The 17585-nt window shown below is 40.2% G+C and overlaps 1 protein-coding gene across 4 annotated transcripts in view; it reads right to left on the reverse strand.

Annotated features, from left to right (window-relative positions):
- The window catches only part of FRAS1 (Fraser extracellular matrix complex subunit 1), a 318860-nt gene that overhangs the window by 134491 nt on the left and 166784 nt on the right, over positions 1-17585 (reverse strand). For 3 of the 4 annotated variants that reach the window (XM_089526272.1, XM_089526273.1, XM_089526271.1), the window contains 4 exons: positions 7408-7551; positions 2524-2664; positions 1286-1426; positions 679-852 (listed from right to left, as the gene is read on the reverse strand). In XM_089526272.1, the coding sequence (XP_089382398.1) occupies positions 679-852; positions 1286-1426; positions 2524-2664; positions 7408-7551 (600 nt within the window). Of the gene's footprint in view, positions 1-678; positions 853-1285; positions 1427-2523; positions 2665-7407; positions 7552-8576; positions 8649-17585 lie in introns of those variants that run through there. The other variant, XM_089526274.1, reaches the window with a different exon arrangement.

A 17585-nucleotide genomic window follows, 5' to 3' on the forward strand; every position in this document is an offset into this window, starting at 1 on the left:
AAAAAATGTAGAATATTAAAATACATATTTAAATACCCTTTTAAAAGGTCTTTTAAATTTAAAAAACCCTCAGATTACCGCAGATGCTAAACAGAATTATGGATTAAAACATGCAAAAGTGGAAACGAGTACAACTAGGCAGCTCTAGCTCTTGTTACAGTAATCAGTCTGGCACAGTAAACTGGTTGAAATAAACAGAGCCCTCAACAACTGTAGGTAAATCACAAGACAGTTTTGTTCACAGCAGCCAAAGAGAGAAGCTTTTGATATTTTTTTTAAAAGCATGTTACATATTAATATGCCTTAGATATTGTTCCTTGCCCAACATTTAGCATAACAACATAGCACTGGCTATGCTAGCTGGGCCTGATGATAGTTATAATTATAATCCGACAGACAACACCTAGAGAACCAAAAACTGCTCACCCTGAAAATACTTATCTGTGCACACACACACATGTACACACACATTTTCAGGCTACAAAATTGGACTTTTCCTTCTATACATATTTTAATGACTTTATGATTTCAGTGGAATGACTTTTATGCCACTTTATTATTATCCTTTTCAGGCTGCAAAATTTGACTTTTCCTTCTATACATATTTTTATGACTTTATGACTGTAGTGGAATGACTTTTATACCACTATATTGTTATCTTGGGATCCCTTTGCTCACCTTTGCACACCCCATCATAATCAAGATAGAACTGGGTTTTACACTGGGGGAGGCAGATACCAACTGGTATTCCCTCAAGGTTCGTTTCTGGTTGCAGACTCTTCTCTGCCTTCATACACTGTGTACAATGTAAATATTCAGGGCCAATACATTCACGGCAAGATGAATGGCAACCTGTGGAACAAGAAATGGTTTGTGAAATCCCCTGAAAAACAGTATTGCACTTGTAGAAGAACAAGAAATGCATTATCCCCTTCCAGTAAAACCCAAGACACAGCTAGTAAAGTAGAATTCTAGTTAGCATAGTTTGGATGTCTCTTTTGCAATTTCTTCTCTCAAGCACGTCTGGCATAAGTTCCCCAAAATACTCGACATCACATGATCATTTCTCCAAAGAAAGCCAGTTAAATGGATTTAGCGAGGCTTTCCAAAGGCATCCATGTGAAGACTTTTACCTTCATCAAAGCCAAGAGATGTTTCCAAATTACAACATATGAATGAATATATATATATATATATATATATATATATATATATATATATATGAGAGAGAGAGTTAATTGCAAGCATTTGTTGCTTTCCAACTGAAAGTAAAGTGTGGTGTTACCTTTGCAGGTGGTGTGATCTTGATAAAAGCCTTCTCCACAAGCAGAAAGGCACTGACCCAGATGCAAGGCAAGAGGGAAAGAACATGAAGTACACTGAGTAGACAAAGGCCCAAAGCAGGTGGTGCAGGAATCATGGCAAACTGATAGAGAAAAAGAAAGAGTATGTAAGCTGGATAGTTACATCAGACTTACCAGCCACTGCTGCTAGACTGATTCCCTTCATTTTGTCATTCCACCAGAAGGTTAAAAACTTTTTATTCTCGCAGGGTTTCAGAAATTAAGGGGTTTTGAATAGATTAGCACTGCACCACTGCGATTTCTTTTCTTTAAAGACTGTGTTTTTAATAGTTTTAAAAACTCATTAGTGTTTTAATATTATAGATAATTTAATTGTATTTTGCTAATGACTGTACCTCTGAGAAAATCCTATTGTTGGGAGGAAAGCAAGTTAATCACAAAGTGTGTGTGTGTGTGGATTCAGGTGGACCTTCAAATTGCCTGTTAACCTATGGCAACCCCATGAATTTCATAGGGTTTTCTTAGAGAAGGAATACTCAGAGGTGGTTTTGCCAGTATCTTCCTCTGAAATATAGCCTACAGCACCTGTTATACATTCCACTTAACGTCTAGTTTTATCCACAGAAAATACATACACTGTATTCAGTGGGGTAAGTGCGGCAGTGAAGCAAGATAAATGAGGCTAGGATTTCAACCTGTATTGTCTAGCTGTCAGAAACTGGGGAAATACGGTTCTGTGGTAAACTGTTGGTCTGATATAAATGTCAGAATGACATAAAACCAATAGCATAGCCGTAAAAGAGAGGTGGAGAATCTGTGTCCCTCCAGATTTTACTGGACTTCAGCATCCATCCCCTTTGGGCATGGGCCATGCTAGTTGGGGCTGGTAGTATTTGGAGTCCAACAGCCCTCAGAGGACCACAGTTCACTCATCCCTGAGGCAAAGCCATAACTCTGTGGCAGAGTAAGTATCTTATTCCTATGCCAACCCTCAAAAATGATCCAGCTTGGATTCAACAGTTATTTATCCTCTGCAGCTATAAAGCCAAACTCAGCCTTAAAATCTTCCTGCAATTTATAACAACCTGGTGTAAAATATATCTTTTTCTTTCCCCCTTTTTTTAAACAGAAAGGCTCCCTTTATTATTTTACAGATGTCATTGAGGAAGTGACACTACACGATGACAGTGCTATCGTGGCGGTGGGGGGGAGGTCTTACCTCTGCATCTCTGAGAATTATCTGCATAGTAGCCAAGAGGACATTTGAACACACAATTTCCCTTATGAAGAATTCTGTCCGAAGCACAAGACATACATCCAGGCTGGTCTGGGTAACATGTTTCACAAGACTCATTGCAGGCTTTTGAAAGAGAGAATATCATCAACAAACTGCATTTATTATTATCATTACAAATTAAAATGCGTACAATATAATTACAACACACAAAATAGCAACCCTAAATTGGAACCAAACTAAATGTTTAAAAAGCAATTTCAAAAAGACTACAGCTAAAACAATACAACACACTCTTAAATGCCCTTTCTTTATTAAAAAAAACAAACCTTCAGTTCTGAAAAGCCTATAGGAATAAAAAAAAAAAGTCTTTGCCTGCCCATGAAAGGATAGCAAGAAGAGGATTATTCTAAACTCCTTACAAAGGGAGTTCTAGGACCTAAGGGTAGCCAAAAGGAAAACCCTTCCCTGCATTTGTCAAAGTGAATGGGGACAAGACACAAGCAATGAAATTGCTGAAGCATAAGAGTCACAACAGCACATAAATTTGGGGGCATTTTCAAAAAGGACCGGACCAGTGTCTCACCAAGCTATCATATATGGCAGCTTCATAAAACACATACAGTTAGCACTTGCATGGTAGACTGCAGCCAAGATACATTACAGGGCTATATAGCAATGTTCCACTAGCACAGCTATGCCTTGGACACATTACACTGTCCACATACTGGACGACACCATTGCTGTACTAACTGTACCATTTACATCATGCTGATACATATTCCATTGCATAATTCTAGAGCCACCAGTCAAAATGTTCAAGGGAATGCATTTACACAACTCCTTAAAACAGGTTACAGCAGTAAAATCTGCTGGGTAATCATAATCTGAATATGACAACTCATGGACAATGGTCTAAAATGTGCACCTGGTGGCAGGGTATTTGTGCTAGCATATACCATTAACCTATGAGAATCAGTGTAGCATAGTGTTTGGTGTGGTGGATCCCTGCTTAGCCATGGAATCTCTGCTTAGTTATGGAAACCACTGAGTGATTTTCATTCAGCCTTAGAGGAAGACAATGGCAAACCTCTACTGAAGAAATCTTGCCAAGAAACCCCCATGTTAGAGTCACCTTAGGGTAACTATTAGTCAGAAATGACTTGAAGGCATGCAACAAAAACAAATGCCACTAATAGGATTCCAGCTTGAGTTGGCACACAGGTATGATTATTTGTATCTTACTTTTATTACAGTCATGGCAATGATTTCTACAGCTCCATCTATACATATAAATTAGCATATGCAAATCTATTCCTCTTTATCCTCCCTAGTTTTTGTTGATGTATCAGGGCCAGCCTATACCAGACTCCCCTTCAGACCTCAAGCTGCCCTGCTCTGCTGATTTGTTTTGATAGTGTCTTGGATGAATTATGTGGGGCTGCACTTTTAGATGACTCAGAAGCTCCACTCAGCAACAATAAGTGCTGCTGCTCACCCCAAGTTAGACAGTGCGTAGGGAAACACATTCAGCATTTTCATAGCAACTTCAGTGGCTGCCAGTCCACTTCTGGGCCCAATTCAAGAAGTGGATTCTTAACTTTACAGCCCTTCAGAGCACAGAAGCTACAGACCTAGAGATGTATGTGCACCCATCGTTTTGAATAGGTATTAATGGAATATCTCTGTGTGAATAAAGCTATCCCCCTCCCCCCCCCAAAGGGAAAGAAGAAAAGATAGAATCAGGATATAAATATTTACATAATTAAATACTTCAAGAAAATGCTATTTCAAGCAGCCTTGGGAAGGGCAGGTATTTACAAATGGTGGCTTGTAGCCTGGTATCATAGCTATGAGTAAGTCAATTGCATAATACAGTAAAGAGATGGATGTGTGGATGAGATGGAAGGGACCACAATAACCATTCCAGTCTAACCCACATATCATGCAGGAATGCACAAAATAAGCACTCCTGAAGAATGCCCATCCAACCTCTGCTTTAAAATCTCCAAAGAAGGAGAGTGCATGGAGAAAATTCATGGACAGCACTTTTCCAATGGGTCTCCAAAATCCACTGGCTACCCCTACATGGCACCTCCTTTCCCTACAGATGAGCCAAGGAATCTGGACTGGGTTGTACCTGCAGCCTATATACAATCACCAAAAAACCCAAAAAACAAAACAACCACCCATATATTTATTGTACTCTATTGCAGTGTTATTTGAAGTGGTGGTTCCTGGACCAGTCTCTGGCACATTGCCCACATCAGATAGCCCAAGAAGCACTGCTCTATGGAGCCCTAAAACATTGACTATTGTGCTAAAAACCAAACAGTAATGTGCATATACATGATGAAAGCTTCTCTAATTGTTGTATTTTTCTCCCACACTCCCTATTCTTTGCTCTCCATCCACATTTACCTTCTATTTTTTGTTTTGTTTTGATATAAGGAGCAATCTGTAGTCACCATGCTGCTTAAATATTTCACAAATGGAAATTAACTCTTGACAAAGACTGTGTTTTTCCCACAAGGGAGCCGATTTGTGAAGCCCAAAAATAATTTCATTAATATTTTTATAGCTGCTCAGCAAGAAGGAGGACCTCCCATCTTTCAACATCTGATTATTTCAAACAGCCAAGCTGTCTTAAAGAAGGAGCCGCATTTAGTGCCAAATATATATGCTAGCAGGTCTATCTGTCCTCAGCTGATAAACCAGCTCTTACACCCAATCTTATGTTTGCCCAAACCATCTGCCCAAACATGGATTTCCAAAAAAGGTGGTATCTATTATGTGTAAGGAGGATCACCTAACCCTGTGGCAGATGAATAAAGTAAGGGATTGTCGTAAAAGGTTATGACTGTTTGATAAAGGCAGTGTTTTTGTCACATGTGTTGGTTGGCATCATTTTGGTCAGTCCCTAACTGAGTAGACCTATTCAATCAATTCTTGAATGCTAAGTCAACAGATATGTAAATCCCATTGATTCAGTGGGCCTACTCTAGTCAGGAGAAACAATAGGATTTGTAGACAATTATCCATTTCCAGGGTTACTTTAGGAATGTACACTGATGACACGTTTTAGTTTTTGATAACATTTTATAAATTTTTGGTAGTGTGTCTAATTTGTGTGTAGAGCAGGGATTGCCAAAGGGCTCATTCACACTATGACTTAAACCAGTTTGTAAACTAGTTCAAATGTGCCTCATTCAGACTGGAACTGATTATGGCACCGACTGTATCTGGGGTGAATCAGGTCGAACTGACACAAGCCCTCTTGACACAGGTCAATTTGATAAGGATTTTTTACAGCGTCTATTGAAAAGAAGCGGTTTGGCACACGTGTGAATAAACTGCCAATTGCATTTGGTCACCCAGAACAGAGGGTGGGCACAGAGTGGGGAGAGGGCTTGAAGGTACCCTCCCCAAAATTCTTGTTGAATTGGCCCTTTTTCCTCTCTTGGTGCTGGCTGGGTTTTTGTTTTTGTTTTAAATGCCATGGCATAGTTAAACTGTGGACACTGACGGACGCATGGAAGTCATGGGACGTTTCATGTGAGGGCACCCACAGAGCCGTTTCTTGCCAGAGCACACCTCCCGTGATGTTTCCCACAGACAAATGCATGTCAGTCAAATTTCCATGTCCCCTGTTTCCACGCAAATGTCACAGTGTACATCTACTTTCATTTTACAAAAAAAAATAAATAATAAAACCACCATGCCCACAACTCGCCCAGCCTCTCTGGTCTGTCCAAATAGATACAGGACAGAGGTAAATGTTTAAGAAAAAGGGTTGAGTGGCAGGTTGGTACAGGAGCTCTTTAATTCTGTAGGAACAGGACATGGTGTAGTGGTTTGAGCATCAGAATACAACTCTGGAGGCTAGAGTTCAAATCACAGCTCAACAATGGAAATTCAATGGGGGAATATGTACATTTTAGCAAGAATGCAGTCTGATACCACTATTAAGTGCTGTAAGTCCAGCCTATGGACTCCTGGGTGTAGGGTGTACAACCAAGAGTATGTAGCCACACTGCAGAAATACTGCAGTTTGACACCACTTCCATGACTCTACCCCACAGAATCCTGGGATTTGTGAGACATCAAATCCCTCTGACAGATTAGGCTGAATACCTTGCCAAACTACAAATCCTTGGATTACGCAGGATGGAGCCAAGACAATTAAAGTGGTGTCCAACTGTTTTATTTCTGCAGTCTCGATACAGGACGAGACAGAGAGATATGGCTCATACCTGAATGATAGGAAAAATTTGCAAAAATAATATGGGGACTCCTGCTAAATCATGTAATTAAAAAAAAGGTAAGAGTTCTGCTTAGAGAACTCTGGGTGACAGAAACAAATCTTTTTTATGGAAGGAACTGTAAGATCCTTTATGAGCCCATTAGAGCATTAAGACAGTTGGACAGGCTCTTTTCTCTGTCCCACCACCCTCTCAGGTGTATTTGATGGGAACAAGGGAGAGAGCCTTCTTGATGGCTACTCCCAGGCTCTGGAACTCCTGCCCTAGAGGCCAGGGTGGCTCCATTCCTTTCGGTGGTAGGTAAAAATGTTGTGCTGTTAGGCTTTTTAAACTGATACAGGTTAGGCTTTCAGTGCTGTGCAAGGTTTGTATATTGTATACAAGGTTTGCATATAGTTTTAATACATTTAAATATATTAATGCATAACTGTTTAAATGTTTTTTAAACTTTATATTATACTTTTAAAATGTTTTTGTATTGTTTTAAAATTGTACTGTTTTAAATTTGCTGTTAGCAGCTTTGAGTCCCTACATTAGGAGAAAGGTGGGATATAAGTAAATAAAATAGTAGTAACAACAACAACAGTAATAAATAATGATGGTTTACCTCTACAAATGCCATCGTTGATGTAGAATCCCTGCTCACAACTAGCAACACATAAGCCTTCCAATAATACATAAGATAAGTCTTTGCAGGAGTAACAGTTGTCTGCTGCTGGGCCCCAGCAAGTGGCACAAGATTTGTGGCAAGCTGAAATCAAGAAAATAGTAAGCAGGTCAACTAAGAGTTGGGTTACTATATCTATCCACCAGGCACAGGTCTTCCTTTTATAGGGTTGCCAACTTTGAAACTTGCCCTTACAGCTATGCTTTTAAATAGTGGTTCATTTGTCAACAATTGACATGAGAAAACATTTCTTTTCATGTGGTGAAACACCTCACTAGCTAATCCTTGCAAATAAAGCTGTTCTAAGCTCCAGAATATAGTTGGCAACTAAATCCTCTTTAAACATATTTATGGGCAAATAGTCATAGTACATATAATAACCAGATCATCTATCTGTGTTACTCTCACAGCTAGCCTAAGTTGGTTTTACTGAATTGGTGTCATGTGATTAATATAGTATGTAGTAAGAGATTCACATGTGGAGCTATGACTGCTATATAGCTGGAATTTAAGAGAATTATATGCTCTTAACAAAGCAGTTCCAGTTAACAATATTGCTGCTGCATTCTGAAGCAACTGTGTTTTCCAGATGGAGAGCACACTGCAGGAAACCAGACATGGTGTAGGTAAGATATGTGTTACTATGTCCAGATCTAAAAATACCAGGAATGGGCACCGCTTGCAAACCTGTATAAATCTGGCAGAGGCTTCCCTTTATAGGGACACAAGGGCTATTGACTTTTTAAAAGGGTGCAATATATGCAAGAAGGTCAATAGATTGTAATCAGAAACTAAGCACTCAGCCCAAGAAGGAGCTAAAACTGAATTTGCACAGGCAAGAAGCCAACAAATATTGCCCTATTTCTTAAGAGGTAGTAACTCATGGTGAGTTATGTACAAGAAAACAGAACAAGTGTAGAGGACCTGTGAACCACCAGATATTGATAGATGATGACACCCTAAATCTTGTCTAAGTCTGAAAGCTAATCAGGTTAGTACTCAAAGCAAGGTTAGGAAAGAACACAGCCTGAAACCCCCAAAAGCCACCAGCAGCCAGATTTGATAATTCTGGGTTTCCTATATTTCTATGCACACCCATCATCCCTCACCATAGTGCTGAGATGGTGTTGATAGGAATTTGATTTCAACCATGTCCATAAGACCACCAGTTCCTTAGCCCTGAAATAGAAGGACATGTTAAATGTCCTTGAAAAAGAGTTTCCATACATTGGATCTAACATTAATCAGAATGAGGACTTTCATCAAGAAATCAGAAGAATACTAGAAATAGAGAGGGCAGCTGTGAAAGAACTAGAAAAAATCCTAAACACATACAACTAAGCACTAAAGGTAGACTCATACAAGCCACTGTATTCCCTGTTACCATGTATGGGTGTGAGAGCTGGACAGTTAAGAAAGGGGGAAGAAGAAAATCAATTTATTTGGAATGTGGTGCTGAAAAAGAGTGCTGATCATACTATGGATAGCCAAAAAGACATTTGAGCATTTTGCCACTTCCCCAAGGCCTGTAAAAGTGGCGGATTGGGGCCTCAGGCCCCGATCCATCGGGGAAAGGGGCGGGTGCAGGCCGCCAGTCTGTATCCCGCCTAAGTTAAGGCTGTTGTATTTGGCCATGTCATGAGAAGGCAAAACTCACTGGAAAAGACAATAACGCTGGGAAAGGTGGAAGGAAGTAGAAAGAGAGGAAGGCCACATGCTAGATAGATGGACACTATTGAGGGGGTCATGGGTATGAACTTATAGGACCTAAGCAGAGCAGTGGAGGATATGAAGTCTTGGAAATGTGTCATCCACAGGATCACCATGAGTCAGGATTGACTCGAAAGCAGTTAACAATAGCAACAAATAAATGTTCAGTTCTATTACAAGCCAAGTATAGGGGGCACTGGTGAAGGGGAGCGAATTGGCATGCATTCTGATTCATAACAGAACAGGAGAGATTAATTTATGACAGTCAGAATAGTTTCAGCATGTTAAGTCATGTGCAATCAACAATTACACAAACAGTCTAAAGCTTCATTGTTTATAGGCATTATTGCTTTTGTTTGTTTTTTAAAAAAATACACCTGCATTTTGTCCCAAAGATGTTCTCAACTTTTATTATTCTCACTGGGGCATGTATATGCTTGTTGAAGACATGAGAATGTAGCCCCAGTAGCACTGTCTCCTGACTTGCTGGGTTGGAAAACACACACACACATATACATAAATATAAATCCATCAGGGGTTGGTCCTAAATGTGTAATTTACAGGACTGGTAATGTACTAGTATACCTTTAGGCACTTTGTAAATAAATAAATAAATGATAAAAATCATGGTCAAGTTGAAGTATAGTTTCCACTGTGTGATAGAACAAAATTTCTTATTGTTTTATGTTCTGAGAGCATAGATTGTTGGTGCATTATTAAAGCTAAGTAGATTTCAGCTGACCAGTGTCTGGATGGAAGGTCTCATGGGTGATCCATAAAAGACACCTTGAGCTTCCCAACAGAACAAAAGCATTAAAACACACACACATAAAATAAGATTAGCATTGGCTTTTACACTCAGCAGTTCAAATCAGAGCCTTTCTGACAAAAGTACAGTCACAAGCAAAAGCACCAAACCTTCCTGGTGAAACTAGCTAAAGCAGAACTGCAAGCAAAAATTATTATTGATCATTCTTCCCATATGATGTAGGAAGCCATCAGGAGTAGCTCTCTATGCCAATAACTGTCTATTCTTATCTCAAAGCATCTTTCCAGTGTCTCAGATGGTGGGAAAGAGACAGGTTTCCTATCACCAGTCTTCATAACTGGAGATTGATACTAGGACCTTCAGCATGCAAGGCATATTTCCTAAACACTGAACTGCAGCCTCTCCCTCAAGGATCTCAAGGTATATTATATCTGCAGTTAATCAATTTTATCTTCTTTGCAAATTGTATACATCACAACTGGGGAGAGGAACTCAGGATTCTCTGTTCCCATCCAGTCCATGAACCCAAATCCAAAACTAACAGTTGCTTTGTCACAACCACAGTGGCAGGCTTGGAATATGGGTTACCTGGACCCATGCTGAGTTTGACACATGTTGAGAAAGAAGCTATATGTAGCTACATTTACTGTACAACTAGCCCACTCACTGCTGGCAACTAAATTTGTATTGAGTCATGAATGAAGCATCAATCTGGAGATGTGAGTTAATCTTCAACGTAGTTTGGAAAAATCATCCCTGGACTCTGACTTCCAGAATCCCCTAGCCTTGGCACATGCCAAGCTGACTGGGGATTCTGGAAATTATGGTATGAAAAGGAATTTTTAAAAACTGTTTCCCTAAAAATGAGATATGACAGAAAGCAGAAGAATGTTCCATTTTGCTGCAGAAGACACAAACTCAAAACTGGACACAAATACATGATAAGGCACACATAGGAGGATCAAAAGAATAAGAAAGCTAGGGCACTGAGTGCCATAGAAACTACCTATCACCCCTCACTCACATTCCTTTTTTCTTCCTCTCCTCTCTTTTTTGTTTGCCAGCACTTGCCATCAGTACCATTCTCTGTTACAGCCTTCCTCAGCCTGGTGCCTTTGAAATGATTTAGATTACAGTGTGGCTGAGAAGAATTGTATGGCAAAACATGGAAGGCACTGGAATGGGAAGAGCTATTCCATCATTTCTGCTGCAGTTGACATTGCGACAGAATGAGCATCCCATTGTTTCCCCCCAAAGGGAAAAAGTTACACCAGAGTTCAGTTTAAGTGCTTACATAAGGCTTGCAGACATTCACAAAACATTTACCTTCACCACCACACCTTTCCCTAACCCAAAGACTTATATTTGTGGACAGAAGAAGATGGATAACATATTTTTATGCCATGGATAGGAATGGAATTACCAGATTCAAAATGCCAATGGTTGTTGGGAACAAAGTAGAGGCACTGGCACTTTATGTATGAGCAGGGCTGGCCCTGCCATTTGGCAAAGTGAGGAATTCACCTCAGGCAGAAAATGCTGGGAGGCAGCAGCAGCAAGGTCCTGTATCTTCTATAGTTAGTCCACTGCCTTCACCTGTAGTAGATGAAGCTCTCCCATCTCCAGTGTTGAAGAAATGTTCAATCACCAATCCAGCCAACTTTTATACATTGAATGGGAGGCAGTGCCTTCTTGTTCTTTGCCTCAAACAGCAAAATGGCTTGGAGAAACCTTGCGTTTTGATGTGAAAGTAACTCTACTCATCTCAAACCGGCTGGTAAGGAAACAAATGGGGCATTTGCTTTTGTAACAGCCCTTATTCTGACATTTACAGAAAGTTCCTTAAGGCTGAGGTGATTTTTTTTGTTGCTGCTCTGCTTTTCTCTTCCTAAAATGTCAAATAGATGGCTTAATAAAGACATTCTGTGGACTACAATTTGTGGTTGTTTCATATCAATCCAGAAAGAAACCACAGCAATCCTGTAACCACCAGAATTTTAATTCTCAAAGTGAGGAGGTTTTGTTTGTTGCTTTTTAAAGGGAAGGTTCAATCCACACTTTTAACCATAATGGAGAGCAGGCTAATTTCCAATGGATGGAGGTAGAGAGAAGGTGTGTGTACCAATTTTCAGGGCAAATGGAGACAAGGAGGTATGAAAGCAGTAATCAGAAAAAACCACCTACACCTTCTTTCTCAGATCTCTTCCTTTCTTACCCTTTCTAATCTTCTCCTGGTTGGAAGATTTGAAAGACAAACTTGTTTACAGGTAGAATTAGTCCACCCTGAATTACAAACTCAGTGCAGTGACAGGTAGTCCTGTCATAGAAGGAACAATTTCTCTGAGATCTGCAGAAAGCCCAACACTATCCAGGTGTTCTCAAACTTAAGATGATCTTTCAAAATGGTATCCACTTTGAAACTCCATTGGTATGCAATTATTTCTTCCCTTGCTTAAAGCAGCTGCACAGAACTTTTCTCCTGCTGTGGGCTATTCTCCTTTGAGGGAGTAGGATGCCAGGAGATGCACGCTTGAAGCAAGAAGAGGTGATGCCAGTCATGTGCAAGACCAGAGCCATAGGCAAACAGGAAGCCCTACACCTCTTTATGAAACTTTATTCTTCTCATCCTCACCTTCTCTTTCTAACACAGCACTTTTTCACTTAGTCCCTTCCTGCTATCCCCCTTTCCATCTATTTCTCTTTTTCTGCTATCCCTTTCCCTCTTTCTGCCACTTATCTTCTCTCATACACACACTTTTCTCCCCCATTCTATCACCCCTTCCCTCTTCTCACTTTTCTCTTTCTAGCTACTTCTTTTTTGCATCCCCTTTCCTCTCCCTCTTTCTGCTGCCCCCTTTCAATTCTCTATCTAACCCAACATTTTCTCTCTCTGTCCTCACCATCCCCTCTCTTTTACCACCATCTTTGTCCTCCCATTCCTTCTCTCTCACACACATACACACATTTTTTCACTTTCCGTTTCTTTCTCTTTATCACAACACTTTTTCCCCCTCCCATTCTTTGTCACAGTTTCATTCCCCTTCCTCCCCTCTCTCTTCTTCCCTGTCTTGCTGGCTATGGAGGCAAGAACCAATTACTCCTGTCAAAGGTCTGAACTAATAACCTGTAAAATGCTTTTGAAATGAGACTGAGGTCACCCACTTATAGCTTCAGTTCTTGCAACAGTTAACTGTACCCTTTGCTGGAAAAACAAAACAAACCTCTCATCTTCTTTTCAGATGGATTTTTAATGCCATAATCCAGTTTTAAAAGAACCTTAATAACTTTAGATATGGGTGCTTGTTTTAACTTGTAGCCATGTTGCCTCAATGCCTGGGTGTGGGGAAGGTAGTAATACAAACACATAATTAAGTAAAATAAAATATATCCAGCCATTAAAAAAAAAACAGAGAAGAGGCCAATATGGAATATCATGCTATTTAAAGGATTATGTCTAATTAAAATCCTAACATGGGTCACCAAAAGTCAGTCCAGATGGAAAGCTACTGCATCACTTCAAAAGCAGAGTTCTTGCTATTAATTTTGAGGAGCTTTTTTTGCCTAAAATTAGTATGCAGATAGAGTAGTCAAGAAGTCACTCCCAGTAGACTAAAAGAAAAAAAGGACATCAGAGGAATGAACTATGGTCTTTACATATGATTGCAGGCTCCCACTTTCCTGGGCCCTGTAAAACCAATATACTGGAGGCTCCAGAGGCCTGAAGATTTACAGTCTTTTAATTTTTTAAGTTTACAGTTTAAGCAGGTAGTTTGTGCAAACCAACAAGCACATTAGTAGACAGTATTGTTTCCAATGCAGCATCACCACAATGATCAAAGATCTGGAAATCAAGCCTTATGAGGAATGACTTAGGAGTTGAGTATGTTTAGCTTGGAAAAGAGAAGACTGAAAGGTGACATGACAACTGTCTTTAAAATATCTGAAGGGATGTCATGTAGAAGATGGAGCCAGCTTGTTTTCTGGTTCTCCAGAGACTAGAACAAGAACCAATCGATTCAAATTACAAAAAAAGAGATTTCACCTAAAACATTAGGAAGAACTCTTTTTTACTGTAAGAATAGTTTGACAGTGGGAATAGATTGCCTCAATCTCCATCTTTGGAGGTCATCAAACAGAGGTTGGGATGGACATCTTTCTGCAGTGCTTTAGTTGTGTATTCCAGCATGGCAGAGAGCTGGATTAGATGGCTGCTGGGTCCATTCCAACAAGATTCTATTATTATTCTATCCTCCACAAATCCTAAATGAGTTCCCAAACCCCAAACAGGTGCTTTTCCACATTTCTGGCATACAGCTTCTCAGAACAAGTGAAAATAGTGTTTGCCCCAATCCTATCACCTGGATGTATGTAACTCAGATTTCAGGCACCTGGAACAACCAGTGTTCCATTACTGGAGTAGCAGGAACCATGTGGCTTTGTGGTTTGGCTGCACATACAGCAGCCCAAGTCACATAACTAATAAGGTTGCTACCTCTTCTGCTCTTTTTCTGACCCCAAGGGCGGTTAAATGACTCTCTTCATTTAACCTTCAGGAGCAGCAATTCACCTTTTATAGAGATTGCAAGGCCTTCCTAAACTGTTTACCAAAAAAAAAAAGGGGGGGGAGGCATGATTTTCAGAAGCACAATGACTTTTACTGTGGGCCATTTTGGTTGGGGAGGGGAGATTTTTGTTTGTCCCACAGCTCTGAGAGAGTCCCAAGGTACAGAAAAATTGCCCTGGACCCACCACAGCTACTTATCCCTGGTTTAGATTGACTATAGGGAATGAATGAGATGGAGGGTTTGACAACAGAGAAGATCTTTGGGAAAGAAACAGAGGGAAGCTACCACTTCAGCTGAAGTCTTTCCACATTCTGCTGGCAGATCTGCTTCAGAAGACAATGAGAACTGTCAGACCTAATCTGCAAAACCTTTCTTTGGGAAGCAGGGATCATTAATCTGCTCCAAAGCCAATCACATCCACTTTTATAGAGAAAGCTCTGAGTGTCTCTCATCAGCACATCAGGAGTAAATTTCCCCTTCCCTTAACCCGGCCAAACACAGCATCAGCAGCTGTGCAATTTGGGTTGCTGATCAGGCGTAGGTCTTGAACTCTTATGCCCACAATGATAGCTGTGAGGCAATTTATCTCAGCCTACTTTTAAATTTGGAAGGGAAAAAAATCTTAACTACTATTGATTTCCCCTGCAATGTCTCTTTTCCACTTGTCTGTGCAGTTCTGTAAAGTAACTGAAGATCTAAAGGGAAACAGTTCTATAGAAATGAAGCCGGCAAAAGGAATCCATCTCGGAAATGTCAGCTGCTTTTTGCTTTTGATGTTCCCTGAGAGATGATGGCGTTACTTTTACCACAAAGAAAGAGGGATATGAATGATATCGGTAGGAGTGGGGGAATAAAGACTGGCAAGACATATATTGTATTAAGGCACACAAATCAGAACTTGTCACCTCATCATCATACCCACATGCTTTACATTTCTATGGCTATTCATATAGTCTGATTATAAAGGGCTTTCCATGGCAACAATTCACTCCATGTATCTGAGAAAGCAGATTAAATCTATGAAAACTTATGCTACAACTTCTTTCTTACAGTTAGTTTGAAAGGTACTATAAGATCCCTTTGCATACTGATAGTCCAGACTAACATAGCTATGTCTCAGGAGACTCAAACATTTTGGACTACAACTCCACCATTCCGACATAGCATTCTGTGGTAATGGGAATTGTGAGTTCCTGCATGGCACGAGGTTGGACTGGATGCCACTTGTGATCTCTTCCAACTTTATGATTCTATGATTCTACACTGACCAGAATATTCCAGAAGCAGCCCAGACTATTTCAGACCAAAATCTGCTCTAAATTCCCCCTATTACTTGAGGACTCTAGAGCAATGCCAGGTGGGTGCTCATATGAACATCCTGCTGTGCTGCCCGCCAGTGCAAGTCACCCCTTCTGAGGTCCAAACTAAGGGGCTCAGTCTCATGGCTGGGTGCAGCATTATAACCTCAGAGGAAATTACTCACAATGCTGCCTCTATCAGCAGGCAGCACTGTGGGACCTTTGCTGGGAGGCTCCATAGCAAATGGTGAGTTTTTAAAAAGTAGTTTAAGGGAGGGATGGCCTGACACCCTGTAAAACATCATGCTTCCCCCTAGTTAAATTGGAAGTGAAGACAGGACACCTCAAAGGTGCAGGAAAAGTGGTTTAAAAGGCCCAAGTAAATTTATCCAGAGGCATCAATTTATCTTACACCAGGTTGTCCTGCAGAAATAAAGGAACCTGCTAAATGCAAAGATCTCAGCCATCTCTATTTTAAATAGGAAGCAATGCATTGATTTCTTCCTAGCTATCTTTTTCCTCTTCCTTAAATTTCCTTCTTTTCTTTTGGAAAGGCAGAATTTCTATTTGAATAAAATTCTATTTTATTTTATGTTTTATACAAATCTAAGGTCACCCTCTCTATTCAAAACTTTCTCACCTATGTCCCCGAAGCTAAGCTAGTAAGTATTTATTTTCCCCCTCTCCTGAATGTGTGCACTTGTTTATTGTGCCACAAAGTGTGCTTCAGAGTCTTGGGAGCACTAAAAGGAAGGCTCCTGCCTTTCTATCATACACACCTTTCCTTAATGATGGTAATATACAAACACACCCTGCCTTAATGATGGTATATGGTTCAGGCTTCTCATAAGGATGTGGATGACTATGGTTGAGTGAGTAAGTCATGCACTAGAATCAGCCACAGTGAATTAAAATTAAAGTGAATTAAAGCCTAGCCTTCAGACGCTCCCTACTTTGCTTGGGAAACCCTGCTGCAGACCTGTATTAAGAGTCCTATCAACAAGCCGTTTATAACATTATTCTTCAACCTATTACATTATCAATATCTTCATGAATTGGTAGCTGAGCTTCAACAAGGCCTTTGGGAAGAGAAATTCCATCTGGAATGGAGAATTTAAGCTGCATCTACACTGCAGAATTAATGTAGTCTGACACCATTTTAACTGCCATGGCATAATGCTATGAAATTCTGGGATTTGTAGTTTTGTGTGATATTTAGCCTTCTCTATCAGAGAGCACTGGTACTACAAATCACATAATTCCATATCACTGAGCCATGAAAGTTAAAGTGGTGTCAAACTGCATTAATTCTGCAGTGTGGCAGCAGCCTAAAATAGGTTATCACATGGGAGAAATCCCATGCAGAAATGGGGGTTTAAATTGGGAAAAACCTGCAAAAGTGGGTTGATTTTCACATGATGTCATTGTTAAAGTGGTGTTAACTTCAATGGGAAGTAGACAAAAGCTACTCCTTTTTACTTTCAGAAAATCCCAAAAGTAAAAAGGAGTGTTTTTGTCTACTTTCCATTCAGGTTAACACCAGTTTAACAACAATGTGTGTGGAAATCAACCTGCTTTTGCAGGTTTTTTCAAGCTTTTAAATCCTGTTTTTATATGGGATTTCCTCTGTGTGATACACTCCATAGTTTTGTTTGGGCAAGCATCTGGAGAATATCAGGGCTAAGCCAAAGGAGATTACCGCACTAGGGTAAAAGCGTTCCCCAATGCGTTCTCATGGGCGCGAGCCTGGAACATGATGAGGGCCAGAACGCTAGT

Source organism: Sceloporus occidentalis, unplaced genomic scaffold (assembly GCF_023333645.1).
Source record: "Sceloporus occidentalis isolate IW3139 unplaced genomic scaffold, rSceOcc1.0.p SCAF_5, whole genome shotgun sequence".
In the NCBI taxonomy this organism is placed as follows: Eukaryota; Metazoa; Chordata; class Lepidosauria; order Squamata; family Phrynosomatidae; genus Sceloporus; species Sceloporus occidentalis.